The 27,598-nt window shown below is 31.3% G+C and overlaps 19 protein-coding genes across 19 annotated transcripts, besides 3 other annotated features; 10 read left to right on the top strand and 9 right to left on the bottom strand.

Moving 5' to 3' along the window:
- Positions 1-165: 165 nt before the first annotated feature.
- Positions 166-432, bottom strand: TVAGG3_0089220 (protein of unknown function, DUF4106 family; the record flags this gene model as incomplete). The annotated part of the gene is made up of 1 exon (XM_001305974.1): positions 166-432. One exon carries the CDS (start codon positions 430-432, stop codon positions 166-168), a length of 267 nt encoding a protein of 88 aa, XP_001305975.1.
- Positions 433-1,287: 855 nt separating this feature from the next.
- Positions 1,288-1,560: a mobile genetic element.
- Positions 1,561-2,197: 637 nt separating this feature from the next.
- On the bottom strand, positions 2,198-2,530 carry TVAGG3_0089200 (uncharacterized protein; the record flags this gene model as incomplete). The annotated part of the gene is made up of 1 exon (XM_001305972.1): positions 2,198-2,530. One exon carries the CDS (start codon positions 2,528-2,530, stop codon positions 2,198-2,200), a length of 333 nt encoding a protein of 110 aa, XP_001305973.1.
- Positions 2,531-2,555: 25 nt separating this feature from the next.
- On the top strand, positions 2,556-3,398 carry TVAGG3_0089190 (uncharacterized protein; the record flags this gene model as incomplete). The annotated part of the gene is made up of 1 exon (XM_001305971.1): positions 2,557-3,372. One exon carries the CDS (start codon positions 2,557-2,559, stop codon positions 3,370-3,372), a length of 816 nt encoding a protein of 271 aa, XP_001305972.1.
- A 479-nt stretch (positions 3,399-3,877) lies between these two features.
- On the top strand, positions 3,878-4,732 carry TVAGG3_0089180 (intracellular auxin transport; the record flags this gene model as incomplete). The annotated part of the gene is made up of 1 exon (XM_001305970.1): positions 3,878-4,732. One exon carries the CDS (start codon positions 3,878-3,880, stop codon positions 4,730-4,732), a length of 855 nt encoding a protein of 284 aa, XP_001305971.1.
- Positions 4,733-4,875: 143 nt separating this feature from the next.
- On the bottom strand, positions 4,876-5,213 carry TVAGG3_0089170 (transcriptional coactivator Pc4, Chain A domain-containing protein; the record flags this gene model as incomplete). The annotated part of the gene is made up of 1 exon (XM_001305969.2): positions 4,901-5,191. The coding sequence occupies one exon, from the start codon at positions 5,189-5,191 to the stop codon at positions 4,901-4,903; it is 291 nt and encodes a 96-aa protein (XP_001305970.1).
- Positions 5,214-5,402: 189 nt separating this feature from the next.
- On the top strand, positions 5,403-6,176 carry TVAGG3_0089160 (bromodomain family; the record flags this gene model as incomplete). The annotated part of the gene is made up of 1 exon (XM_001305968.2): positions 5,504-6,139. The coding sequence occupies one exon, from the start codon at positions 5,504-5,506 to the stop codon at positions 6,137-6,139; it is 636 nt and encodes a 211-aa protein (XP_001305969.1).
- A 679-nt stretch (positions 6,177-6,855) lies between these two features.
- Positions 6,856-8,157, bottom strand: TVAGG3_0089150 (uncharacterized protein; the record flags this gene model as incomplete). The annotated part of the gene is made up of 1 exon (XM_001305967.1): positions 6,869-8,110. One exon carries the CDS (start codon positions 8,108-8,110, stop codon positions 6,869-6,871), a length of 1,242 nt encoding a protein of 413 aa, XP_001305968.1.
- Positions 8,158-8,505: 348 nt separating this feature from the next.
- On the top strand, positions 8,506-10,394 carry TVAGG3_0089140 (armadillo (ARM) repeat-containing protein family; the record flags this gene model as incomplete). Its single annotated transcript, XM_001305966.1, has 1 exon — positions 8,506-9,894. The coding sequence occupies one exon, from the start codon at positions 8,506-8,508 to the stop codon at positions 9,892-9,894; it is 1,389 nt and encodes a 462-aa protein (XP_001305967.1).
- Positions 10,395-10,451: 57 nt separating this feature from the next.
- TVAGG3_0089130 (GTP binding) lies at positions 10,452-10,997 on the bottom strand (the record flags this gene model as incomplete). The annotated part of the gene is made up of 1 exon (XM_001305965.1): positions 10,452-10,997. One exon carries the CDS (start codon positions 10,995-10,997, stop codon positions 10,452-10,454), a length of 546 nt encoding a protein of 181 aa, XP_001305966.1.
- Positions 10,998-11,463: 466 nt separating this feature from the next.
- TVAGG3_0089120 (GTP binding) lies at positions 11,464-11,937 on the bottom strand (the record flags this gene model as incomplete). The annotated part of the gene is made up of 1 exon (XM_001305964.1): positions 11,464-11,937. One exon carries the CDS (start codon positions 11,935-11,937, stop codon positions 11,464-11,466), a length of 474 nt encoding a protein of 157 aa, XP_001305965.1.
- Positions 11,938-12,247: 310 nt separating this feature from the next.
- On the bottom strand, positions 12,248-12,948 carry TVAGG3_0089110 (uncharacterized protein; the record flags this gene model as incomplete). The annotated part of the gene is made up of 1 exon (XM_001305963.1): positions 12,434-12,718. The coding sequence occupies one exon, from the start codon at positions 12,716-12,718 to the stop codon at positions 12,434-12,436; it is 285 nt and encodes a 94-aa protein (XP_001305964.1).
- Positions 12,949-13,318: 370 nt separating this feature from the next.
- TVAGG3_0089100 (rRNA binding) lies at positions 13,319-13,912 on the top strand (the record flags this gene model as incomplete). Its single annotated transcript, XM_001305962.2, has 1 exon — positions 13,319-13,912. One exon carries the CDS (start codon positions 13,319-13,321, stop codon positions 13,910-13,912), a length of 594 nt encoding a protein of 197 aa, XP_001305963.1.
- A 101-nt stretch (positions 13,913-14,013) lies between these two features.
- Positions 14,014-15,107: a mobile genetic element.
- Positions 15,108-15,436: 329 nt separating this feature from the next.
- On the top strand, positions 15,437-17,490 carry TVAGG3_0089080 (uncharacterized protein; the record flags this gene model as incomplete). The annotated part of the gene is made up of 1 exon (XM_001305961.1): positions 15,461-17,407. The coding sequence occupies one exon, from the start codon at positions 15,461-15,463 to the stop codon at positions 17,405-17,407; it is 1,947 nt and encodes a 648-aa protein (XP_001305962.1).
- Positions 17,491-17,796: 306 nt separating this feature from the next.
- Positions 17,797-18,859, top strand: TVAGG3_0089070 (ankyrin repeat protein family; the record flags this gene model as incomplete). The annotated part of the gene is made up of 1 exon (XM_001305960.1): positions 17,890-18,831. One exon carries the CDS (start codon positions 17,890-17,892, stop codon positions 18,829-18,831), a length of 942 nt encoding a protein of 313 aa, XP_001305961.1.
- Positions 18,860-18,974: 115 nt separating this feature from the next.
- On the top strand, positions 18,975-20,083 carry TVAGG3_0089060 (methyltransferase protein; the record flags this gene model as incomplete). Its single annotated transcript, XM_001305959.1, has 1 exon — positions 19,312-20,007. One exon carries the CDS (start codon positions 19,312-19,314, stop codon positions 20,005-20,007), a length of 696 nt encoding a protein of 231 aa, XP_001305960.1.
- Positions 20,084-20,467: 384 nt separating this feature from the next.
- TVAGG3_0089050 (uncharacterized protein) lies at positions 20,468-21,913 on the top strand (the record flags this gene model as incomplete). The annotated part of the gene is made up of 1 exon (XM_001305958.1): positions 20,492-21,865. The coding sequence occupies one exon, from the start codon at positions 20,492-20,494 to the stop codon at positions 21,863-21,865; it is 1,374 nt and encodes a 457-aa protein (XP_001305959.1).
- Positions 21,914-23,116: 1,203 nt separating this feature from the next.
- Positions 23,117-23,443, bottom strand: TVAGG3_0089040 (uncharacterized protein; the record flags this gene model as incomplete). Its single annotated transcript, XM_051222383.1, has 1 exon — positions 23,117-23,443. The coding sequence occupies one exon, from the start codon at positions 23,441-23,443 to the stop codon at positions 23,117-23,119; it is 327 nt and encodes a 108-aa protein (XP_051107369.1).
- A 160-nt stretch (positions 23,444-23,603) lies between these two features.
- Positions 23,604-23,840, bottom strand: TVAGG3_0089030 (uncharacterized protein; the record flags this gene model as incomplete). Its single annotated transcript, XM_001305956.2, has 1 exon — positions 23,604-23,840. One exon carries the CDS (start codon positions 23,838-23,840, stop codon positions 23,604-23,606), a length of 237 nt encoding a protein of 78 aa, XP_001305957.2.
- A 1,114-nt stretch (positions 23,841-24,954) lies between these two features.
- Positions 24,955-26,474: a mobile genetic element.
- A 621-nt stretch (positions 26,475-27,095) lies between these two features.
- On the top strand, positions 27,096-27,365 carry TVAGG3_0089010 (uncharacterized protein; the record flags this gene model as incomplete). The annotated part of the gene is made up of 1 exon (XM_051222382.1): positions 27,096-27,365. The coding sequence occupies one exon, from the start codon at positions 27,096-27,098 to the stop codon at positions 27,363-27,365; it is 270 nt and encodes an 89-aa protein (XP_051107368.1).
- Between the last annotated feature and the right edge of the window lie 233 nt (positions 27,366-27,598).

The raw sequence follows: 27,598 nt of genomic DNA, 5'->3' as shown, positions 1-27,598 counted from the left end.
AATTCAATAATCATTGTTTTAGAATTTATAAGTATAAGCTGAAAATGATAAGCTAATAAGGACAAGCTGATGATGCCGGAATAAAAAATAATAATCTGTCAAAATGCTCATTTTAATATAAGAAAGTTAGGAAATGGACTTTGACCTTGAGAAAAAGCCCATTTTCTAACTTTCAGGCGAATTTTGGTTAACATTGCGAGTGTCTGCTGCAAATCTCTGCTGAAGCAGCAGGCACTCGCAATTGTAGGCCACGGCAATTGTATTTATAGTGTTAGAATGCATTGCCATGACTTTTGTGTAATCATTTGATCTTCTTGGAAGGAGTTGCAATGGAAGCCAAACACCACTCCATCCAGTATCAGAAAGCCAGGAAGGAAGTCTTAACCTTGAGAAAGGGCTTCCTTCTAGGCTTTCTGTGTTACATTGGATCATAATCTGTAGAGAAGGGAGTATTTGCAGATTCTGGCCTCTTATAAGGCTAGATCTTCGTATAGAAGAAGAATGTGGTATTTATAATTTATTGGAGCAAGGTTTTATAAGAAATGGGTTTAAAAATACATGGTAAAGGAATAATACCCTGCATTAGTAAACTCCTTTCTTGAATTGAAATCCAATGTTTCAAAATTCTTTGGAAAAAGTGCGAGTTTTTCCTGATTTACACATATAAATCCAATATAATAGCAATCTTTCACTCATAACAAATGTAATCTCAATCAAAACACATTATCTTCATAAATGTTAACAAATTTTTCTATTAACACATGTCTAATCATAAATAATTAAGCCTATTCATCATTTATCGTCTAATCAAATATAATTTACATTCTCATTGATAATTGTTATATAAAAATAAAATAGATTATATTTCAAATGAGACACTTAGAGTTTTTCTTATTTTAACATTGTAATAATATAGAATAGCATACAGATATATATGTAATAACGTATATATATATATGCTTATTTCTCTCATGTTTCGAAATGCAATGTGATATTGCACTCACTTTTTATAGAAATCTACCATACTCATAGAAATGATGACATATACGTTTGTCTATCTATCTACGTTGTAAAAACCTTCATTAGCCCTAAACTCAAAGTTTTTCTCATTCATTGGTTTAAATTGAGCAAAAAATTGAATACTTCCTTTAAATTGACCATTGAATTTAAAGATCGTCCCAGTTTCTGGTAGCGCCAGTATATACCTAAAGTTGTTATTTTCCAGATAATAGTAATCTTTAAGCGCACACGGTTCCCTATATATCTTATCCTTTTATTTTAGCTATAAAAAGAAATTATTTTCTGGACTTATTATAAACTTCCCTGACCAATGAATCTTTAATTAATGGGTTTTCATCAGTACCAACAGCAAGTTCTGTCATAAATTTTTTAATCTGCTGAAAAGTGCCGTTGTCTTCAGAAAATTTTGCCATTGCCTTATTGTATATTTCTGTCAGAGTCATTGATTTATGAAGATCATTTTTTTCATTTTGTAACTTTTTAAATGGTCTGCATTCGGGTATATGTTCCTTTTGTAAATCTTCGGAAACTGAACTGTTCCAACGCATACATTGCAGAAACATACAAATAATCTTTTAATTTTTGTTATCATTAGTAAATAATAGCTTTAACTTTTTAAGTTTTCTCCAAAAATAGATACTACTCATATGTATGAGCTACCTAAATGTTAATATCCAATATTTTTCACATTAATATGTTATATCAAAATTCCACTCTGTCATTATTTATTTTTATCCATTTTGTTTTATTGTTTCTAAATAAATTATTTAAGTTGGACGAAAGGTGGAAAATAGTATTGAATATTATTAGGCGGTATTCCCTCTCGGAAGCCTCGGGTCCTGGTGCGTTACACCACAGCCCCAAGTTTCTTTTGGTTGGAATCACATCAGTTTAAATTGTCAAAAATAATAATTTGACAGTTTACAAAAAATATTCACACCCCACTTTTGTTACCTACTCCAATAAGAACATTATAAACTCTAGAGTTTGATGTAAGGGTTGCATTAAGCATATCGTTTGCTCTTCAACCATTTAATAAGCAAATTATTGCAATCCAATTTAGAATATCTAAAAAGAAAAAACTATTTATTTGTAGTCATTCTATATCATTTATTTATAACAAAGCATCATTGTAATATCAATTTTCTAAACAATAAAAAAATAAATTTGCATATACTTAATTAACAGATTGTTTTTGTAATTCATTTTGCTTATTTTCCAATTTAACTAGCAGTAACAGCGAGTTCTGAGAAGGATCTAGAAATTGTCGAACTTCTTTTTCTTTTTGTTCAACTTTGAGCTTAAGATTTTCATATAACTTTGCAACTTTCTCATGATATTCTTCTTCATTTCCTTGTAAAGACTTAAGATTAAAAATTCTTTTTTCTAATTCAGCACAAAGCTGTTCGTTTTCAGTTAAGTCCTTTTCCCAATCATCATATATTGCTTTTACCTTATCGCAGTAATCATTTTGCTCTTTAAGAAGCTGTGTTTCTGAAGGATCAGTCATCTTAGAATTGTCACTTTTTTGCAAAAATGACTCAGCCTGGTTTTCAAATTCCAACTTCACAAGTAATAACTGGTCCACCTAAGCAGGAGAACTTACAACTTATAGAGAAAAAGCGTCGCTTATTAACAGAACTTGCTGCACTAGAAAGTGGTTTTTCTTATTTTGATTACTTAGATCCCTCCAGAAATTCATTACCAAGTAGTGCAACAGATGTACCTTGCTCGGTTGAACTTCTTTCTTCACCAAAAATCGAACGAAAATATTTGGATAATATTGAAGCTTCAAAAGCATTGGCTGATTTAATCGTTGATATAGCACAAAACCCATCTCCATTACCATACATTGGTTCACGAACTTCTCCAATTTGTAACGATATAGTTAAACATGCAAATGGCTTTTTCGCTCAATATGAAGCATCAAGAGAACAAAGAGCTGGTATTCTTACAGCGTTTTGCATCATTCCACGCAAAGATAAGCAAGAAACTACAACAAAAACTTCAGAATTACAAGAAAAGCCTGTGGAAGAAGATCCGTCAAAGAGAGTTCACCCATTCTTCCCAGATGTTCGCGATGTCAAGCCATTGCTCGGTTTAATCAAAGAACAGCTTGGTGAATTTCCAAATTTCATCAAGGATCCTCCTACAGATGCAGAATGCGAAGAAAATCGCTGGATGATGGGTGATAATGAGATTCATGATCATCTATTCAAGATTTGCGGTTCTTCAAGTGATGATGACTTTGATCCTGATGAACAACTAATGAAAATGACTCCATTGCAACCAGTTCAGCCAATACAGCAAATGCAAGTCCAAAATCCCGCTTTTATGAATCAAAATAGATAATTTATTTCTTTGTTTTGTTCTATTTTCCTTTAAAATAAGTTGTATATTTATATAAGCTCGCAACCAAAAGTGTTTTATTGCAGTTTTCATTTTTAGATGCATTTATTCGAGTTATCAAGCCTTTGCTTTTATTTATTTGCTGTTACATGATGCCCGTTTCCTAGAAAAATAGTCTTATTTGATCTTGATCAAGAAAAAATTTATTGGCATCAAATTGAGAACACTCAAAATCATTTTGAATGAAAACGATAAAGAAAAATTTTCAAATGATCTTTTTATTCCATATACAAATATCAATTTTTCGGAAAACGATAAAAAATACGATAATTCTCAATTTTTTTTAGGCAATTTCTGCATGACTGACTATCTTCCAATCATATGGGTTGGTCTTGCACTACTGCTTGAAATTTCCATTGGCTTTATATGCATTAAATTTAAAGTTTTTCCAAAAACGTATATCACTCATATCAACAAATTTGACTTTCGGATTGCTTTTCTTCCATTAATGGCTCGATCATTTGCTATAAGAAACCTTTATACGATGAATTTCAAGCCACTTTCATCATGTATCACAATGAGTCTTGTAACACAAATAACATTAGCGATTTTATGCTTTTCCATTCCATTACAAGATAAATTAGGTACATTCATTAGCATTCAACTCCCAGTTATCTATGTAAATTACGTAATTATTGGCATTCCTTTATTCAACGCTATATGGGGCGAAGAGAACAATGAAATTACGTCAGTCATTATTATGAGTAATGACCTAATCATAGTTCCTATTTATCAAATACTTTCTTCGATTTGGAAGATCCGAAAGAATAACCAAATCCGACGTGAAAACAATGAGCCTGAAGAGAAATTCTCATATAAGATTATATTACGGTCATTTTTTGCAATTTTCAAATCTCCAATTATTCAAGGAATTATAGTTGGAATAGCATGGTCGTTAACAAAAATAAAGCTTCCTATTTACTTAGATAAACTCATGCTCGTTCCGGCTCAAACAATTAGCGCTTGCGCTTTATTTTGCGTTGGAGGCTTTCTTGCTCAGCATTCGTTAATTGCGTGCAAGTGGTATGAATTTATTATTGCAATTTCATGGAGATTTATCATTATGCCGTTTTTTGGCTTATTATTTGGTTGGCTTATGCATCTTTCTAATTCCCAGATTAGACAATGCTGCACAATGGCATCTGTGACATCTGCTGTTGCAAGCTATCCGATGTCAAACGAAACAGGAGTTGGTCAAGGCATCGCCTCGACAATGATCTTCTGGACAACAATTTTATGTGTACCATTTATTATTGCTTGGCTGTACGTATTAGATTCGCTCAAACTATTTATTGAAAATTAGAAATTTCAAATATTTTTTATGTATTTTTGTTGTTTGTATAAATTCTATACAATAATGATTATAATTATATAATCTATTGCTACTTGTAAGTAATTTTAAAGTGGAAATGTAAAATAAAAAATCAAATTTATTATTTCTGTAATTAAATCAAATAAAAATGTAATGTATTTACTCACTGTCGTCATCAAGGTTACCACCAAGAGCAACAATGGCTTCTTCTACTAATGGCATTAATTCTTTGAGTTTCTTGAAATCTTCAACACGTAATGAAATTCCTTTCTTGCCAGGAAGCCATTCATCATCCTTGCAGTAAAGTTCCCTGATGTCAAACAAAATTTTTCCCTTGAATTTATGGACTTGGATACGCTTCTTTGCTTTTTCATCATCAGATAAAGGAAAGACGTAGGATGTCTCCTTCTTTTCTTGAACTGAGTAGCTATCAAGGCCTTTTTCAGCCATTTTTTATGAGCAACTTCTCCTTGTCACTTTTATTATCACTAATTTTCACCATCAAACTAAATTCCTTAATATATTTGTTCCCAAAATCATAACTACAATATTCCCAAACTGGGATAAAGCAGTATCTTCATTTTATTAGCTTAAATTTCTTCTAGTTTATAGAGAAATTTAAAGATTATCTACGGAATAAAGTTTACAAAATAATCGTTTTTAAACGTGCACTTTTTATAAATGATTGAACAACGAATATATGCTTTAAACATAATCCAAAAGATAAAAGGACATCCATTGTCAGCATTCTTTTATAAACCAATGAAAGATAACAAAGAAGCCAAAGATGATTATGATTCAAAAATTTCAAATCCAATTTCATTAGATATTATAGAAAAGAAAGTAGAAAACGATGAATACAGCTCTTTATTTGATTTTAGAGATGATATAAATCTGATGTTCGCAAATGTTCAAAAATATTTTCCAGAAGATTCAATTGTCTATAAAATATCAGATTATTTTCATAACATTATCAAAAAATACTTTCTTCCTTTTGATAAATCTAATTGGATAGCTGAAGTTTCTCAAAAACGAAACAAAATTCAAAATTTATTATTCAAACCTGTTAATTCTTCTTCCCAACAATCAGGAATCGATTTAACAAAGTGTATCATTGAGCAGGTTGTTAGTGAAGAGGTATATGCTCGTATGAAAAAGAACAACAACCTTTTATCTTCACCTGAGCATCAAAAAATCTTAATAGGATTAATCAATCATTATCAACCAGATATAGTTGGTACATCTACAACATTAAATTTAGATTTGACGAAGTTAAAACCTCCGACTTTACAAGCTCTTGATCAGAAGATGCAGGAACTGGCAAAAACGGTCTTAGACAAGCAGAATATTACTGAAGGTGAGCCATCTGAAACTAAAAAATCAGAAGAAACAAAATGAAACAAAATTTTAATAATTACAATCTAAATATCAAAAATATAGATATATATTGCTGATCTAACAATCAGTTCTTAATTGTTTGATAAATATTTGAATAAAAATAATTGTTTTTCATAATTTAATTTTATTAATTTCCTATAAAATGTGTTTAATTTCAAGTATGCTTATAAAAGGGTATTATAATGCACATTTCAAGTATTATTTCCTTTTATAAGCAATGGAATTATTAACTTTGCTCCATTGATATGTTCATCCTAACTCAAAAGCTTTATTGCACTAAATTTAATCTTTTATTGGTCTACCATAGGATGATAATTTGAATATTATCTTTCATTACTATACAAAAGGAGGTGAATTTGAAGTTTCTAATTTAAATCTATCTAATGGCCACCCAATTCTAAATTCTTTTGAAGCCATTTTGTTAACTCAAGGTTCAAGATAATAAGAGAGGAAGTGAATTTGAAGTTTCTAATTTAAATCTATCTAATGGCCACCCAATTCTAAATTCCTTTGAAGCCATTTTGTTAACTCAAGGTTCAAGATAATAAGAGAGGAAGTGAATTTGAAGTTTCTAATTTAAATCTATCTAATGGCCACCCAATTCTAAATTCCTTTGAAGCCATTTTGTTAATTCAAGGTTCAAAATAATAAGAGAGTTTATAATGTAATAAAAAAGCTCAAGATAACAAAAGACTCTGTAGTGTAATAAAAATAAACAAACAATTTTTTTTAATCTGAATAATAACTCGAATCAGATTCCTTTTGAGGAATTTTAACAGGACGAAGATCTACTTTTCTACGATTTGCCATACTGGCAGCAGAAACTGGTGATGTTGGAGGTGTTTCATCTGATAATTTGGATAATCTTGATGTAAGCTTAGGAGAAAGCTGTGGAGCATCCTGATCTATCACCTCTGAACCAATACTTGCATCACAAGAAGCAACATGGCTTGGGCTCATTTCTTCTTGCTCTTTCTGTTGAATTAATAATTTAAGAGCTTCGATTTCTTGATCTTTTTGCATGGCTTCCCTTTGCAATTGTTCATTTATGCGAGCAACAAATGAAAGAGTTGGCCTTGCTTCTCTAATGCTTCGACAATCAGATGGATCTAGTCGATGTAGTGTATCTGGCTCAATTTCTGCATCAAACATTTTTGGTTTGACTTCTGGAGCATTGTCTATCGTATCGTGTTTACGCTTTGGTGATTTTGGAGGGAATAATGAAGTTTTTGACGTATTCTTCGAATCATCTTCGAAATCTATATTAGAATTATCGACAGAGATATCTCTATTTCGTATTTCAGGTGGGGGAGGTGGTAATTGATCTTTATTTGATTTAATTTCAGATATATTTGTTGATTGGGAAATTGTGTGAGTTCTTGATTCAGTTAAGAGCGTTTCACGATCTTTTTTGCTAATTCTTCTGAGTGCTTTATCTGAGAATATAATTTCTTTTGGATCTTCGATGATTTCACCATTTTTGTTTTTCTTGACCCTGACGTGTATTCTTTTTGTTGGAGTAGAGTTTCCACTGTTCTGTGTACCTTGAGAGATTGGACTATCTAGTTTTGGAGGGGAAGACATGATAGATTTTGTTGGTGAAAGTGTAGATATAGTAGAATCGTGTGTAACAGGAGGTGCACGTAGCTGTTCGATTAGACTATCGCCCTGTCCAAGTTTTAAGGTATGAGAAATCCATTTTTCCGATCTATGTTTTTGTCGAATATGATTTTTAGCTTCTACTTCTAATGCATCAGCAGTAAAGTCCATCATGTGTTTGTTTATGTACTGTGCTACAAATTCTGCTGCTAAACGAGTAGCTGGCGTATCATGCAAATTAACGAACTTTTCTTTGTCGAATTTCGCTAATTTGCTTAACGATTCTGCAACAGCCTTCTTGTAGATGAATCTAATTTGCTTATCTGTCTCTGGAGTGGTACTATATGCTGGTAATTCTATTGATTTATCCATAAACAGACAAAGTTTTATTACATTTTTAGGGGGATCAAAAAATCTTGAGGTGGATTTGAAAATTTTCAAATAGATATTATAATTGTTCTTATTGCCTTCTAAATTCATTTTTTATCAATTTTGAATACGCTCTCAATTATAGTAAAATTTTGAGCTGATTTATCTCATCATCTATGGGGTTTAATAAGATTTTCTTTATGATAAAAAGTATATGCATGTCTATAAGTATATAATGAACTCATTTGTAGCTGAGTATAACAAATTCATGCCCCTAAAAAATGAAATTTAATTTGATCAAAATCATGATAATAATAATAGTCAGCTTCTATGAAAAAGCCATATTTACATGATGATAGATCCTTTCATAAAAAAGAATAAAATCATTCATTTTTTTAATGTTACATTCATATAAATTAGAAGATGAGGATGAGGATTTTAAAAAGATTGATAAGCTAGGACTTGAATATTTAGAAGCTTCTCAGCAAGATATATCATATGACCAAGAAACTCTGAATAAACAAATCCAACTTTGTTTAAATTCATTACAAGAAGGAAATGAACTAAATGTTTTAGAAGAACTAGATCAAATGTTTGCAAAAGTTGAAAGAAACACTGATGCTACTATAGATCAATTTGATTTACTAAATTTATTAGGGTCATTTGTCAATTCTGATAATTTTGAATTAGTCAACCACGCAACATCAATACTAAAAAACATCACACGCATTTCCGATTACGATATCCCTGTTGAAATTGCCGAAAAAATTGTTGAAAATCTACCTTGCCAGTATCTTATGCTTGAATCTGCTGGATATATTTTAACTTCAATAGATAGAAGAGATTATGCCGCTGATTATTTTCTTAAAGATTTAAATTTAATTTCAATAATTAATTCATTAGTTTATAGAAACTTTCAATTGCAGAATATTGAAGTTTTATTACAAATTGCTAGCTCATTACTTCGATATTCATCAGAAGAAGCACTAAATACGGTAGATCCAAACTTTACAACGACTTTGAAAGCCATGTTGAAATCAGAAAAAGATGAAATTGTTAGTATATCACTCAGATGTTTAGGTACATTAGTTCTTCGCAGCAAATATAATTCAACAGAGCTAATTACAGAAGGAATCAAGATTTTCTTACAAGCAACGAGTGATATACAAAAATATGATAAAAATGGATTCATACGTCAAGCATCGATGACTTTTCTATCAGAATTTTTAATGAGAGTTTCAATTTCAGATAATGAATACAAAAGTCAAGTTATTTTTAGTATTTTGGAATGTATAGATACAAAAAATAACCCAGATGAGAAATATGCCGATCTTTTAACCCATTTTTGTAGTCCTGGCGAAAATTTTTCAAATTATTATGAAATTATTACAAAATCAAAGAACTTCCAAAAGCTAATTATGAATTCTACAAACATGTCATTCCAAATACAGCAATGTATTTTGTATTTATATTCAAATATGATTATTCATAATTCAACACACGCAGTTTTGCTTGCGGGTGATAATTTTGGGGATGTATTCCAAGCATTCTTTGCAATTCTTCCTCGCTCTGATGAAAAAATAAGGTTTTCAATTTTGAAGGCAATTTTAGTTTTGTTAAAGGTTGATCAGAGCTTCAGGGAGTACATGGATCAGGAGGAGTTTGTGGATACCATGGAATTTATGAAAGATCTCGATCAGGCTTCTGCAGATTTGGCAGATAATATTATTCAATTGGCTATGGACGAAGAAGAAGATGAAAACATGGTTGACATTCTTCCCTTTTAGATATTTTTGAATGTTTTTATTAATTTTAATAAAAAATATTGTTTGAGAGCAAAATTAAATATTTTTTGACATAATCACACTAAAGAGACCTTAATTTAGTCATGCATCAAGCGTTCATGAGCCTATTATCTTATTATCCTCAAAATTACATAAATAGCAATGTGTTATGCAAATGTCAATATTAAATTGAAGCTATTGACATAAATCTCTTGTTTAAATTTCAAGCTCGTTGTTAAAAATTTCAATTAATCTCAGACGGGCGTAATTGTATCACTATAATACTTAGCAATTAAAATAAATATACACTCGCATATACACAAAGAAATAAGGTCGGTATTTCCGAATTTTAGCTTAAATTGAAAGCAACTGCAATGTTTACACTTGTTTAATTTTAAACATTAATATAAGTTTGATTAAAATGACTACAAGATGATACAAAATTATACCATATTTTCATATGAATGAGAGATAAATTCTTTCTATTGACCACAACTAAAAAGATCAATTATAGTTTAAGAGGGAATAATTTAGTTTCTTACTTCAAGTTAAAAAATGCTTTAAAAATGCTCATTGATTTGCTCGCCAAGCCAATCAAGACCTTCATAAAGGCCATCACCTGTAGTAGCACAGCATCCTTGAACTTTCCATGGCCTATTTGTGATTGTGTTCAATTTAAGTTTCATTCCGAGTTCTTGGGGTTTTACTGCGTTAGGCAAGTCTTGTTTGTTAGCATACACAAGTAAAATTGCATCTCTAATCTCATCTTCCTCCAATAACTTGTGTAGTGCTTCACATGCTTCATCGATTCTTCTGTAGTCGTTAGAATCAACAACAAAAATAAGTCCTTGAGAATTATGGTAATAATGCCTCCATAATGCTCTGATCCTGTCTTGGCCTCCAACATCCCAGATGTTCATATTGAAGTTCTTGTACTCAATTGTCTCAACATTAAATCCAATTGTTGGAATTGTCATGACATTTTCATTTAGTTTTAATCTGTATAAAACAGTTGTTTTTCCAGCTGCATCGAGACCAAGCATCAGTATTCTTGTTTCCCTATTAGAAAACCAGTGCTTGAATGTATCAGAGAACAATAATCCCATGATGTTTTATGAATTATGATTTCAACAAAAATTCAATGGGCATCAGAAAAAAATTCAAATAGAAACATCTGACCAAATTGTTTGCTTCAATTAATAATTTTGCAATTTGGAATGAATATATCAGATTTAGAACGAAATATCGTTATACTTGATAAAATTCCCAACGTCTGAAAATAGAACAATCGACTAATGTAAATTTCTCATTTTTTTGAATAGTATTGAATTTTGTCAAAATGTCATAAAACTAAAACTTATCATAATAAATTAACTAAAATAATTTTTACATTATTTGTCTCAAATAATTCTGTTTGCTAATACATTATTTGTTTAAAATAATTTTAATTTTCTTTTCGATCACCGTAATTTTCAATTTTATTCGAAGATTCTTTCAATTTTTGGAAATCAATAGTATTATCTAACATAATTCAAAAAGAAAAGTAAATATTTTATTCTGATCAGCATAAATTTAAATTATGTGATTTATTTTGTAACAAAACCATTCAAAACCTTCTTTGATTCCATATCCTGTTGTGGCACAGCACTCTTGAACTTTCCATGGCCTATCTTTAATATCTCTTAAATTAAGTCTGGATTGGAGGTCATCAGATCTTAAAGAACTTGGAAGATCTTGTTTATTAGCAAATACAAGAAGAACTGTATCTTTGAGCTCATCTTCTCCTAGAATATTGTGCAATTTTTCTTTTGCTTCTTCAATTCTATTTAAATCACTGCAATCAACAACAAAAATAAGTCCTTTTATATCATACAAAAAGTGTTTCCATATTGTTTGGAATCCGCCAATATCAAATATTTTCAATTTGAAACTACCGAATCGAAATTGCTCGAGATTAAAACCAGTTGTTTGCAATGACGTAATATTCTTCCCAAGCTTCAATTGATATAATATCGTCGTTTTACCTGATCCATCCAAACCTACCATCAATAAACCAATTTCTATATCAGAGAATAGCTGCCCCATGAAACCACACCTTTGTTAATTATGACAAATTAAGAAGTTTATCAAAAAAAAAATCGTTCTGTCTAATGCCTTTTTAGCCGTATACTTTTAAATGAGTTTATAATTTGGAGCCCACACATTGTAGATATAATGGAGGTACAAATATAAAGTTCCTTGCATAGTTTAGCGGAATTTTGCATAGGGTAATTAGAGAAAAAAGTTAATTAATTAAAACGAATTCTTTTGATTTGTAACTTAGGGTCAAAAATCTAAAATAAATTGGGGGATTCGTTGAAAATCTCAAGAAATGAGTAATTCAACAGAGACAGAGTTATCATTAGGATATGAAGAAGAGTCTGGACAAGATATTAAAGCTTTGATTTTTATTTATTTTAAAATATATATATATTTATATTTTATCAAACAATGAGTCTTTCAATATAACAACTCTATTTATTAACTTAAAGTAAAAAACATTTCATTGATTATTTCTCTTTTCAGCAGCTTTCTTAATACCTTCCTTTGTGCGAACTTGCGCGAGCTTAGCTTTCTCTTCAGTTGGCTTGAAAGTACGAATGTTTCCTTTCATTGGGTCTTTTAAGGCGCGTTCCATAGCACATGCTTCTGCTTTTTTAATAAGAAAGGCTTTAACTGGATCACGATGTTTCTTGTATTTCTTTGGCTGTTTTTGATTTGGTTTGACATGTTTAGCCTTTGTTGGAACAGTTAGAGTAGGGCGTCTAGATGCTCCTCCTTGTGGCATTGTCACTTTTTGAAATTTGATCCCTATCATCTATTTTTGGATAAATAATGCATATCTGGCTTGTATTACATTGTTTCTCACTATTACGCGGTCAAAGCCTTGTATATGAAAATAATTGATGAAATTCAAACAATTTCTAAGATTTATATGAACAAATCATGATGACTATTAATCAATAGCTTACAACCTCATATTTTATGTTCATAGATTTGAAGGAATTTGCATTCATTCTGGAGATTTCGAAACATAAATCACATTGATAATTGAATGGAACGATAGACAGTATTTGGTCAATTTATATCCTTATTCTGCAAAAATGCAAGATTTCTATTGTGAAATAAAGTAAAAGCTGATATTAATATGTAAAACGATTTTGCAAATTACCTCAGACTTTCCAGAGGATTGAGTGGCAACTCAATCCTCTGAAATAGTCTGTGGTAATTTTTAGTCTCTACACTATTTCAATATAAGCTCCATTTTTAAACAGTTTTTAAAAATCGAGCATTGAAAAGTGTGATGAGACTTTTTTTACTTTTAAAAGTAAAACCATTCTATCTTGAAATTGAGAGCTTTTTAGCGGTTTGTTCCTCCTTTAAGACTATGCCTCGCCCAGTTCTTCATCAGGAACACTTCAAGATCCCAGAGAACATCAAGTGCACAGTTAAGTCTGGTGTTGTCACAATCGAGCACCAAGATCCAAAGGACAAGAAGACAACAAAGCTCGTCAAGGATCTCTCCCACCTCAAGCTTGACTTCGAGTACGATGAGAAGGATCACCAGATCGTTGCCCGCTGCTGGTTCGGCAACCGCAAGCTCCTTGCCCGTATCGGCACACTCTTTGGCATCGTCAAGAACATGATCACCGGTGTTACACTCGGCTGGCGTTATAAGATGCACTTCGTCTACTCCCACTTCCCAATCAAGCACACATGCTCTGAGGATGGCCGTACATTCGATTTCAACGGTTTCATGGGTCACAAGGAGCACAAGATTGTTACAGCTCCAGAAGGCGTCAGAATCTGGTCCAACGAATCCGTCGCCAAGGATGAGATCAACATCGAAGGTGCCAACCTCGAAGACGTCTCCCTCGTCTGCGGCCAGATCCACCAGCTCACAAAGATCAAAGATAAGGATCTTCGTAAGTTCCTCGATGGTATCTACGTCCAGCACATCGAGCACCTCAAGGAGGAATAAATAAAGAATAATTAATTATTTTCTACGACAAATTACCTATCATTTTTACCTAAAATGAAATTGTTTCGAAGTTTTTTTATTCATTGAACTTTAAAGTTTAAGGGTCCACTGTAAAAATTGAAAGTCTCTCAAAATTGAGAGGCGATTTGCAAATAATTGTTATCGTCTTTTTTCGAAAATCCACTTTTCCTAGTGTTCTGATTAATATTTTGTGAATGTAACAATGAAGTATATGTTTTAATAAGATGATAATATATTCTCTCACTTCAAATCACATAAAAATTGCAAAATCGGCGAGTTTTATAAGAACATGATTTTTTCCTATTTTTTTTGCTTCTGGATGCGTGTTTTGAAAAATAGATATTTTCGAATTTTGATTTTATTATAAGTATAAATTTTATATTAGGAATTTTTTGACCTATTTCCAATCATTAATTCCTAAGTTTTTCTAGGAATTAAATTGAGAAGAAATTAGGAAATTCGCTTTAATGCCATTACATACTAATATTGTGATGCATGTAGTTTATATTTAAAGAGGCTAATGTCGGAATATCGTGCATTTTATAAAAAATTCAGAGAATTGACAATTGGATAGCACAAATTTAATTCTCCAGACAAAGTATTATTGCTTATATATTCAAAACATTATCCTTAGTTTTGAAATGTTGGCAAAAAATTTTCGTGTTATTTTTTGTGTTTCAGCATAAATTATGTATTTACTTATGAAAGATAAGCATTTTATTCATTATCATAAAGATATACCATAACAAATTGATAACATTTAAAAAAAAGTGTATTTTAGTGGGTATTATTCTGGCCAATGCCCATTTTTAAACGATTTAATATTGACCATATCAATAGCCGACTCAATGTAAAAATTTAGATATTATTTTTTTCATTATTCAAACTTTGATAAATTTTAGTATAATAAATGATTTTGTTTCGTGTATGATACAGAAATGAAAAGCTTAATTAATATCATTTTGCATTTTTTCAAGAATGTTAGAGTACATCTACATTAAAAAATCGGATTCGAATTGCGATACTGCATCAAATTGTTGCACATCTGATAAGGATCTCAAAAGAGTAAAGTTGATTTTTTTGTGTTTTTTTAAGTTTTGGGCCTTAGTAAAAACACCATCTTGAGCAATATTTTTGGGATGACGATAGGCCTTATTTGGCCTTACAGTGGACCCTTAAATTTCTCGATTTCATTTTGGAAATTTTTAACATCTTGAATCAAAAGAAAGAAATTAGAAGCTTTAAAACAATGATGACAATTATCCTCAATGTTTGTCCATCAAATGAGAGAATCAATATTCAAATTCAAGAACAAATCAATATTCATAGATTAGCTGGTAAAATCTGAATAACATAGTTTATGCTGTATATGATTATAAATCTTTTTAATGAAATATGAAGCTTTGCAAAAATATTTGTTTGATAAGCATTTTAATATCTTTAACTTACATGACTGAAACTTATATAGTACGCTTGCACTGTCTTTCAGTTCATTTAAATTACGTTTGAAATTTTGATAATTTCTTCATGAGCGAAAAAAACGGTAACAATGGAAAATTGTCGCTCATGCAAAGAAATGAAATCAAACATGTTTCAACTACAGGAAATGATCTCTTTAATCTAAGTAAACCGCTTATTTTGAGCAAAGATAACTCACGTAACAGTTTGCTCAATAAAAGTCTTTCAATGACAGAAGATTCAATCTCGGGAATCGATTTTCCCGCGCATATTTCGCCAAACGAGTTTAGTTTGTCACTTTCAAAATTTAAATCTACAAACCTGCAAAATAGTGCAAATATAGTAACAGAAATAGTTGAAAATCACGAAGTACTTAAGAAATATTTTGATGGATGGCTCAGTATCGTTAAAAAATCACAAGAAAATCAAATAAATTATTTAAACGTCCTTCAAAGACATAATAAGAGATTACTACGAAATAAATTCGATACACTTGTTGAAAGATCCAAGTTATTTGCAAAATTACGCGAAATTGGACAAAATATAAAAATACAACGACATTTTAATTTATGGAGATCATTTCATACACATGAAAGTCAACTAAGGCAACAGTATTTGTTATTTTTGCTTAAAAGACGCCAAATTTACGAAAAATCCTTTTTTATTCAATGGAAAAACAGAATTTCTTTGAATAGAAAAGTTCAAAAGCATGAGAATCAATACTATTTAACACTCCAAGCACAAACATTCCAAGCTTTCAAAGAGAATGTTAAATTATCTCAAAATGAAAAGAAAAACATCAAAAACATCAAAGAAATCAATAGATTTTATTGTCAACGAGTTGCATGGAAGATTTGGAGAACTAGAATACGTCAAAAGAGGCTTGAAAGAGCTTTAATTAACAAAGATAAGAAAATTCTTGTAGAAAAGTACTTTGATCGATGGACTGATGCTTTACAACGTCGTAATCGTCAAAGATCTAAATTAATCAACATAAAAATCTTCGTTCGGAACTCATTAATTCGAAGATATTTACATCTTTGGATAAATCGATATAACGAACGAATGGAAGTTGAGGATTGTGCTTTAGCTTATTCTAATAAGTTTGGAATGAAAATTATTGAAAAATATTTTTATTTATGGATATCAAATTTTAATTCATCGAATTATTATTCGCAATGTGCTCATTCCATTGTTTTATCAATCAACAACATCAAAACAAGGTATTATTTTGGAATTTGGCTCTCAAAATTCCATCAATTACATCATCGAAATAATAATTTGAAAATTTGTGAAGAAAAATACGTAATTCGTCAAGAAAGCAAATATTTTGCACGATGGAAGTCAAAATTCTACTTCACAAGGTTTACTAGACTTAAATCCATTCGTTTTGAGAAAAAAATGGAAAAAATTATTTTAAATTCTTATTTTGCAAGGTGGAGAATGAATTTTCGTATTAAAAACGAAGATGAATTTAATGAGAAACAGTCATGTGAGTTCTACAAGCTTTCTTTGATGATGAAAGCGTTTTCTAGAATGAAAGTTTTCGCTGAAGAAAAAATTAATTTGAAAAGAAAAATTAAAATTGCTGAAAAATTTAGAAAAAATCAGCTTCTTTGGAAAGCTTATCTTTGTTGGAGGAATCAACATAAATATATTGCTAGACAGTGTTTCCTTGTTACATCTGTTTTAAAGGTTTGGTCATTGCAAGCGAAAAAGAAAAGATTTTTGATGTGGCGAAATTTTGTTCTTGATAAAATGAAAAAGAGAAAACAAATGAAAGAAGCTTATGATATATATATATCTAGGTGCTATCAGTTCGTTATCAATGGTTTTGTTGTTGGATCAACAAAGAAAGTTCATCCACCAAAACTAAATGAAATAAAATTCGAAAGTTCAAGTGAAGACCTTCTTAAATCAGATGATGAAAATGAAAAACCAATTCAGATGAAAATAAAATCTGATTTTGTTCCAATCGAACCTCCAAAAAGACCTGACTTTCTTCCATTGAAATAAATTTTTTTTTCTTGAAAAAATCATAATAAAATTTTTGACTAATTTTGATGAGTCGGGAAATTGTTCTAAAACTACGAATATATTGGCTCACATATCAAAAATTGCATTGAAGAGGATAATCTCTTTAGCACATTCGAAGTAGAAGATATCGAATCAATAATGAAATTCGCGAATTTAACTCCTGACGACTTCAATTCTCTTCTTGCGCAATCTAGTTCTGTAATTTCAGCACGTGAATTGTATACTTGCAATCGAAATGCTAATATTTCATGTAACGTGAAATCACACTTTTGAGAGTTTTACGTGGCATTTGCCAGCAAATGTCATGTAAAGTTGTCTCAAATATTAAAAATGAATGTTTTCTTTATTCATACACATTTATTCTGGCCATAAATGACTCCTTTGCTGGATTTGTGTGGTCTTGTGTGTCAATTCCTGGTAATGTGGATTAGTCAATTTTTTTTGACTAGTCAAAAATTTTAATGTTTTCAAAAGATCCCCTTACTCAAGCATGCAAAGAAGGAAATCTCGAACGTATTAAATCTCTTATAGAGAATGGTGATTATAAACAAGTAGAATCTTTAGATCAGCCACTCATTTGGGCATCAAGAAAAGGTCATCTTGAAGTTGTTAATTATCTTATCTCTATTGGAGCTGATAAAGAAGCAAAGGATAATTCTGGAGATACTCCACTCATTTGGGCATCAGAAAATGGTTATCTTGAAGTTGTTGAATATCTTATCTCTATTGGAGCTGATAAAGAAGCAAAGAATAATTCTGGATCTACTCCACTCTTTTGTGCATCAAGAAAAGGTCATCTTGAAGTTGTTAAATATCTTATCTCTGTTGGAGCTGATAAAGAAGCAAAGAATAATGGTGGATGGACTCCACTCATTTGGGCATCAGAAAATGGTCATCTTGAAGTTGCTAATTATCTTATCTCTATTGGAGCTGATAAAGAAGCAAAGGATAATTCTGGAGATACTCCACTCATTTGGGCATCAGAAAATGGTTATCTTGAAGTTGTTAAATATCTTATCTCTGTTGGAGCTGATAAAGAAGCAAAGGATAATTATGGATCTACTCCACTCTTTTGTGCATCAGAAAATGGTCATCTTGAAGTTGTTAAATATCTTATCTCTGTTGGAGCTGATAAAGAAGCAAAGGATAATTATGGATCTACTCCACTCTTTTGTGCATCATATAAAGTCATCTTGAAGTTGTTAAATATCTTATCTCTGTTGGAGCTGATAAAGATGCAAAGGATAATGGTGGAGGGACTCCACTCATTGAAGCATCAACATGTGGTCGTCTTGCAGTTGTTAAATATCTTATCTCTGTTGGAGCTGATAAAGAAACAAAGGATAATGATGGAAAGACTGCTCTTGATTTCGCAAGAGGTTCTGTTAAAAAATATTTATTGAAAGACTAAACAGAATAGAGAATAATTATAAGCAATGCTAAAAATTATTTAACATAAAAAAAAAGATCCATTTGATACTTGTGTTAAAGATATATACTTTTTGAGATAAATGATTAAAAATGAGTATTTGTGTATTAGTAGTTGCTTGTTTATATATAAAATACCCTGTATTTCGAACAATTGAAAATTTATGATTGCATATTTTTCATCAAATACAATCAAATAACATATATTCAAAAGCTAATGTCAATTCAATGATACCTCATGTCTAGACTGTATGCCATACAAATTTTGGCCAAATATGTAAGGATGAATCATGATTATTTAACATATGCAGGGTGTAATACCTGTAGGTGATCCCACACTTAAATTTAACCAACAGATTCCCAAATCCACAGCTAGTCATAGATTTTATTGAAAAAGGGAATCCACGATAAATATATTTTTTGAAGGTTATACCCCCTTTCTAATTAAATTCGAAATGGATTTCAATTATGAAGAAGAAGTAGAAGAAATAAATTACAATATTCCTAATGATGAAGAAGATGATAGACTTGCAAAAGAAGTCGAGCAACTTTTCAAAACAGGTCCTGTAGCTTTTGTTGATTCTTCTTATTGGGATCAGAGATATACAGATAACCCAAAGCATTTCGAGTGGTACTTAGGATTCGACCACTTTCTTCCAGAAATCAAAAAGTTTGTTCCATTGAAGGGAATTGCTGCCAATATCGGCTGTGGAACATCCATAATGGGAATGGAGCTTATAGATGCCGGATTTACTACTGTCGATAATACAGATATTTCACACGTTGCAATTGATCACATGAAAGAATTATTTAAAGATGTGAAAAATGTCAATTGGATTTTGGATGATTGTACTAATACTAAGCTAGAAAAGAATCATTACGACGTAATCTTCGATAAAGGAACACTAGATGCTTTAATTTGCTGTGATGATCCAGATGACATACTAAACGACATTTTCAAGGGCGTAATCAACTCATTAAAGCCAGGAGGCTACTTCGTAGAGATTTCTTTTGGATGCCCAGAAGAAAGGCAAGAATATTTCGATGTTGAAGGTTTAAACTGGAATCAAGTAATTATTTGTACTCTTAGCTCAGAATTAACAAAAACTACACCTTATTTCATTTACATTTACAGAAAAAATTTCAAATGAAATAATTTTTAAGAAATTTATCATTTTAATATATACAAAACTATTACTTCAAGTCATTTATGACAGATTTATCTTGATTTAAGTAATTTTTTTTAATTTGAATTTTTTTATTTACTCAATGATTTTTAACTTTGAGTTTACTAATAAACATTAATGTTTGTTTTTATACTTAATATTTTTACATATGTTTCAAATTGAATCTCAATGTTGTATCAATATTTTGAAAAATTATTAACATTTATTGATTCCTCCAATCTAAAACATAATGCTAACAGGAATTAAAGCTATTATCATCTTAACAAAGATTTGTATTCCATTATTCTTGTTCTTATATTCTTAATAAAGCATAATTTTCGGAATAACTTAATAATTTCGGCATCACAAATGATATATAAAAAGAAATGAAATTATATAAATCGAGGTTCAAATTCAATTGAAATAAAAATGTGTACGTTTATAGATTTTAGTAATATCAAAAAATTGGATGGAAAAGGCGGATATTTCTTCAGAACAAGAAGAGAATCCTCTTAAAATCCATGATTGTAGTGTTTCAACGGAGATTCTTGAATTAAAAACTAATTATGATGAAAATATTATGACATCCGAGAAAGATATAGCCAAAATTAGGAAGAAAAAGAAAGTGAGACAACCTAAACAGAAAAAGAAAGATAAATATTCTTTGATAAACCCATCTCCACAAGGTGATTCAGTTCTTTCTTTTAATCCGTATAAAAAACCAGAATTTACAGAAAAATATACACTTCTGGCACTACAAGAACTTAATATAGACCCAATTCAACTACAATATCCAAGCAATGAAGAAATTTCCAAAATATCATCTCGTAAAAGATTAATTCGCATTACAAGAGAAAAAGAATATCAAAAACGTGATCAACTAATTGAGCTTGTTAAATCAAAAAGAGAAGAAATTATTAGATCTGAGAATGTGACAATCAAATTAGATAATGCAGATGAAGATAGTAAATCTATATTGGTACAAGGTAACATTGATTCTTCATATACAGAAATAGCTGCAGCACCTATAATTGTAACAATTAATACAGATGATGGTTCCGAAACACTACAAAATGAATTTTCAAATGATCAAAATGATATTGATAATTTATTGTTTGATGATATATCTAAAAACGACAACGCATCTATAGTTGACGACTTTTTAAGACAGAAACTCAAAGAAAGAGAAAAGAGACGAGAAGAGAGGCTTCAAAAAATATTAGATGAGAAAAATAAAAAGGAAGAAGAAGTTAGAAAATCTGCATTAGAACGAATCAAGAAAGAGAGTGAACAAATAGAACAAAGTCGGAAGGAAAGAAATAATAATGCATATATTGTTGGTGTAGCAAGAGAAATCAAACTTCTTTCAGCGAGGGAAAACTTGAAAGAAATTGTCCAATCAAGAGTTCAAAAGGTTCATGCATTAGAAGAGGATTTACATGCAAAAGAAGCAGCAGCAATTCAAAGAGCGCAAAATGAAAGGAAAAAAGAAGAGGAAAAGATGGCTAAAAAACTTCAACAAGCAGAGGAACAAAGAAAAATTGCTTTGAGCAATCAACAGGAATTCCAACAGAAATTGCAAAAAGTTATGGAAGAAAAGGAACAATGTCTCAAACAGAGATTAGTAGAAGTTACAAATCAGAAAAAGCTTGAAGCTCAAGAGCATAAAATGAAAATAATGCAAAGAGCTGAACGAGCTGCTGCCTTAAGAAAGCAGCGTAGAGAAGAAAAAATGATGAAATTACAAGAAAAAATTAGAAATGATGAAGAAAGAGTCAGAAAATCTGATCATGAAAGAATAGAAAAACAAATGAGTGGGGTTTTTAGAAGATATAGTACATAGTCTATACATACTCATTATTTTTCTTTTAATTTATATATTAAATGTTTGTATAGAGATTTTATTATAATTCAAGCCTTTTTTTTATTTCCAAAAGCATTTCGCATGCAAGAATTGGAATAAGATGTTATTAGTAGTGAATGCAAATTTCTGGATATAACTCATAAATAATTATACAAATATCTATTTAAGGATACACTTAAGCCCATTTGAGTTTAATGCAAACTCCAGAAAATGGATTCATATTTACAAGCAATATTTCCTCTTAAACTTTTTATGATTGAAACTCTTAAACAATATCATAAATTGAGATATATCTCCCAAGATTCTAAGTTTTGCTTCATGGAAAGATCTAAGTTTTTAGTCGTTCTTGCGAATCTTCAAGTCTTCTCTCTGATGTGTTGGGAAACATTTTTCATATAAGATTCTCAAAGGCTCATATTGACGAAGATACCATAGACACTAAATATGAAATGAATGAAATGTCATATTGTTGTAAAATGAATTTTCGCTGCATAGTTTTTCACCTAAGTCTCAAGTTAAGCTTCTTATGATCTATTCTATCTTTACCATAAATATGAGTCTTTTTCCCAGGCTAGAAATGCTGAGAGCGCACTTAAACATTATAGTAAGTAAAAAAGATGAATGAAATACCATATTGTTGTAAGTAAAAAAGATGAATGAAATATCATATTAAAAAAAAAAAGGTAGTGGGGCCTCCAGGCACTTCGTGCCCTCTAGCCCTGAAGATGTTTAGTATAACTTTGTCCGGACAAGTAAGGGTCTATCGTCGCTACAGGAAAAGTTACAGGCGTTCCAAGGAAGTATACTTTGAGAAGCCTTTTCTGTCACTTTTCAGGTAAAAACATTTTTATTATATATATAAAATGAATTTTACAAAACCACCGTTACCCTTCTTTGGAAATAAGAGTAGATGTAAAGATATTCTATTGAGAGAACTTAGTTAGTATACCTAAGTCGTGTACAGAGGCACTGCGCGCCTCCATACACCACTTAGCTGTTTTGACACTTTACAAAACTGGTAACGTATATTTTACAATACAACCATAACACCAACTTAACCTTAAATATTTACAAAACCGTCTGACACATAAACGACTTCACTAATGAATTCACTAATGAATTCACTAATGAATTCACTAACGACTTCACTAACGACTTCACTAACGACTTCACTAATGAAAAAATAAACGTTTTCACAAACGACTTCACTACTGTAAAAAATAAACGTTCTCACTTACAAAAGTATTGCAACTCTTCCCATTGCTGTGCTTCACACAATAGTTCATATTCTTCAGTATCGCTGCTGTCGCTCCAATCGTCAGAGTCAAAATCACTGTCATAGTTTATACCTGTAAGTTTTGACAAAGCTAATGAAACACGTTTACCGTTTGTATCGTATGCTTGTATAAACTTTCCATTCTTCATTCCTTCATAAACGCTCAAACTAACTTTACCCTTTCTCCCTCGTATCTGATAGAATGTATTTTCACGAGGAACGAAGAACAAATTCTTGAACTCATGACCGTTGTAGTTTGTTATCTCAATAGTTTTCGTCATTTATATAAAAATAAAAATTTTCAGTAAAATAAAAAATAAACTTAAAAATAAATGATATCACCACCCTCACACGTATGAAAACATCCATTTAAATTTAGGTGAAGTGGTGAGATCTCACCTCTTTTTTCACCTGTTTTTTCACCCTGTTGAATTCATTGCTTTATAACTCTCTTCCTTTCTCCAACTCTTCTAACTTCTTCTTAAGTTCAGCAATGTTGTCCTCATGAAGTTTAATCTTTCTCAAAATTCCTTCTTTATCTAATGGTTGCTTTATCTTTCTAAACTGAACTCTACCATCCTTCATAGTATGAATGTAAAAACCTTCTGGAATAATTCCTGATTTAATGTATTCTACCAAAAACTTTTGTTTCATTGCTTCAGTGACTTTAGTCGTCATTTTACTCTAAGGTGAAGCTAGCACAGCGATAATGGATTTCATGACTTTTTAGTATTTCATGCAATCTTAACAGATAGCCTTACAAGTACTTCCAGTGTCCCTAGCTGTCCCTCCTTTTTATATAACTCCATGACATTTATAATCTCGCGAAACTTAACAGGTAGCATAACAGATTAAAATCAGATGAGGTTTTGAACCAAAATTTCTAAGCAACGTTGTCAAGGATTTTGAGGAACTAGGGACAGGGTGTGGCAAAGTCCAAGATTTAATTTATCTTCATCTGTTTCATCAGCTATCTCGTCTAATATGCCAATATTTTATTCATAACTCGTGGCAAACTCACTAACTTTCATTATGTTCATCTGCATGCTTCATCTGATAGAAAGTATGACTTTCATTAACTCTGTGAGATAATGAAAACTACTAGGGACAGAGACCATGGCAAAGTTTATGACTTTCATTATTTCCAGAACTTAATGAAAACTACTAGGGACAGAGACCATGGCAAAGTTCATGATTTAATTTATTCTCTCACTAACAACAAACACAAACTCCAACACTAACGACAAAAATAAATGTCCTCACTTCTTAACAAAGTAATATGTGCTTCTTACACCACCATAGCTCAAACGTTTCTTTTCAAACATCGATTGAAACTTATTTTGAGCCATTGGCTTTAGTCTCTTTTTCTTCAAATACGCCAAGAAATCTTCTTCACATCTTTTCACTTCATAGCCTTCTTTAAACTCCTCCTTGTTAAGTTCTATGAAATCCTTTATCTCATTCTTTGTTGCAATGGCTTCTTCACGAACGACATCGTGAACTATTTCATCATTGCATTCATGTATGACCTCCTCACTGTCTTTCATAACGTTTCATCACTGTTCTCATGTATGACCTCCTCACTGTTCTCATGAACTATTTCAACACTGTTCTCATGAACGACCTCCTCACTGTCTTTCATAAGCGTTTCAAAGTCTCCTTTACTCATTACTTCAATCTCATGCTGTTCACAATAGTACTTAAACTCACTGTATATGTCTTTGTTGTATGTTATATTGCTTCCCATGTACTCCATGAATTTTTCAAGCACTTCCTCATAATTCACTGTTTCTTTCTTTCCACGACCTTCTAATATCATACTTGCTTCGTAAATATAACTTCTTGCAGAACCGTCTCGCTTTCTACTTCTCTTCACAAATTCTCTCATCTTGCCACCAAATACATTTGAACTACATGCAAAGAATTCATTCTCCTTCGCAAATTCTTTATATCTTCTGTAGCACTCTGTACAATTCCATCCGGATACAAACTTTTCATAGAACTCCTCGTAAAACATTTGGTAAGGTGTTTTGTTCATTTCGATGAGTTCTTGTTTAGCCCTGGTGAATGGTATCTTCCTTACATCAAATTCACTTAAATCTTTCCTCATGAAGTACGTCAGTAAGTTTGAATAAAACTCTTCATTAAAGCTTTCAATGAGATTTGAGAAATATTCGTAATTTCCTTTGTATCTGCTGCTTACGTCAATGACAACAAATCTTCTGTCGTCTTTGTCAATCTTTACTGAGTTGAAGTTGTTAGATATCATGATGATATTACAAACATTCTCTATCTTTCTTACTGGCTGACACTTCTGATTTAAGTCCAACTGAGTCTCTGTTACTATTGACTTTAGTGCGTCGTGGTTCATGACCTTAGACGTATCGCATGAGCTTAGTTCATTGCATACGATGAGCTTCATGTTCTCAATAGCAGCATTGAATCTACCAACCACATTCTCTATTGCCGTTATATTATTGTTGGCGTACTTGCTAATGAGCTCGCATAGAACATTACTAAGTACATTCTTACCAGTTCCTTGCTTTCCTATTAACAAAAGTACTGTTCCAGTCTTTCCACAAGGATTTTGAACGATGTAGGCGAACCAGTTCAAAACATACTCATAAAGCTCTTCATCCTCATTACATATGACATCGTGAACATGTTTCAAATATCCTTCAATAATGCTTTCATCTACTTCATTCAGTACCTCATACTCATATCCTCTGAAATAGCTGTAAATGTCATCTCTTTCGTCAAAGAATCTCATGCCTGACTTCATAAGATAGTTCTTGTTCTGACCCGCTTCATAAATCATCAGTGCGTTCACATCCTTCTCCTCAATACGTCCTACATAAATACTCTTCATGAGCTTATTGAATTCCTTGCTATCTACTGACACAAGTGTTGTTGTGTCTCGTATTCCATCATAATCTTTCACTAGATATGTCATACGTGCTCCGTCAATAACAACAACACATCTTCTTAAGTCATTTATAACACTAGCTATGTCAATACCGTCCTCACTCATGTACTTATTTTCCTCAAGTCCTTTAGTGTGAAAGTGTCTCTAAGTTCTATTTCAAGCAATTCATTTACACATCCTTTGCAATACTTCTCTATAAAATATTTCTGTCGTTCTTTACTAAGTTTCTTAACAGCTCTGAAGAACCATGTGTTTTGACTCAAACATCCTTCACAACTTCTCTCATTCATTCCTAGTTCTTTCATGTCATTATCTTCAACCTCTATGGTCTCATTGACTAAGGTCAAAGGGTTCTTAGTCATTGCTGGTCTTATCTGAAACAATGTTTGTGCAACAGGTTTAACTAGTTCAGCAACGTCCTTCCTTAATATGAATAGCTGTTTCCACTCATCTTTGCTAACAGTTCTTTCATAACCACTGACAGTAATGATTTCATTTGCTGACCTTAGACGCTTATGTTCTATCATTTGTATTGCTTTTGTGTAAGGCTTTCGTGAGCATAGGTTGTATATGTCATTCCTGCAATGTTCATTCATGCCAATAGTACTAAATCCTTTCTTTGCTGTTGAATGCATAATATCCATTAGTTCCTGTGTTCGTATTGCTGTCTCATAAAATACAACAAGACCTTTGTCATCTATGACGTACTTACCGAAAACATTGCTTATATTCTTTAACCATGAAATAACATCCTCATTCATGCTGTCAAACATGAAGTAAGGTCTTACATACTCTTCACTTATAAGATACTCCACAAAGTACTTGTTAAGCTCTATGTCCTCGTGAGCGATTTCATTAGGTTTGATATTAGTTCCTTTTGTCATTGCTGTCATGTACTTCACTCTCATAGTTCCTTTCAATAGCGTAAAAGTACTTCATTGTTTCATAACTGCTCTAAATTCTGTTCAAAATTCGTACAACATCACTTTTAACATTAGTGAAAGAACATGAGCGAAACAACAACATCTAACATTACAGAAGAAGTCAATGACAATGCCGATGAAAACATTACAGAAGGAGCTAGTGAAAATATTGACGAGTTCAGTGAGGAAGAAGATATTGAGGACGCATTCTATTACTATACAGGTCCTAACTATCGAAAACTTCATATAAACTTTACAAAAACAGGTGCTGCTTATGTTTGTATGATAGATACAGAAAACAAGAGAGTAATCTTATGCATAAACAAATTCAAACGCTTGTACGGCTTCATGTAGGACAAACATTATTTTTCAACACTAACGCCAACAGTAGGACAAACATTCATGACTAACATTACTGTATAACATAAATGTTTTGTCATGATTTCATCGTAAATGTTTTGTCATGATTTCATCGTAAATGATTGTCATGATTTCATCGTACATGTTTTGTCAAGATTTCTTCGTAATGAACGTTATGTTTTGTCAAGATTTCATCGTAATGAACGTATATGCTTTGTCATGACTTC

This window comes from Trichomonas vaginalis, chromosome IV (assembly GCF_026262505.1).
Source record: "Trichomonas vaginalis G3 chromosome IV, whole genome shotgun sequence".
Lineage (NCBI taxonomy): Eukaryota > Parabasalia > Trichomonadida > Trichomonadidae > Trichomonas > Trichomonas vaginalis.
Note: the sequence above shows the minus strand (reverse complement) of the source record. Positions and strands in the feature narration are given on the sequence as shown.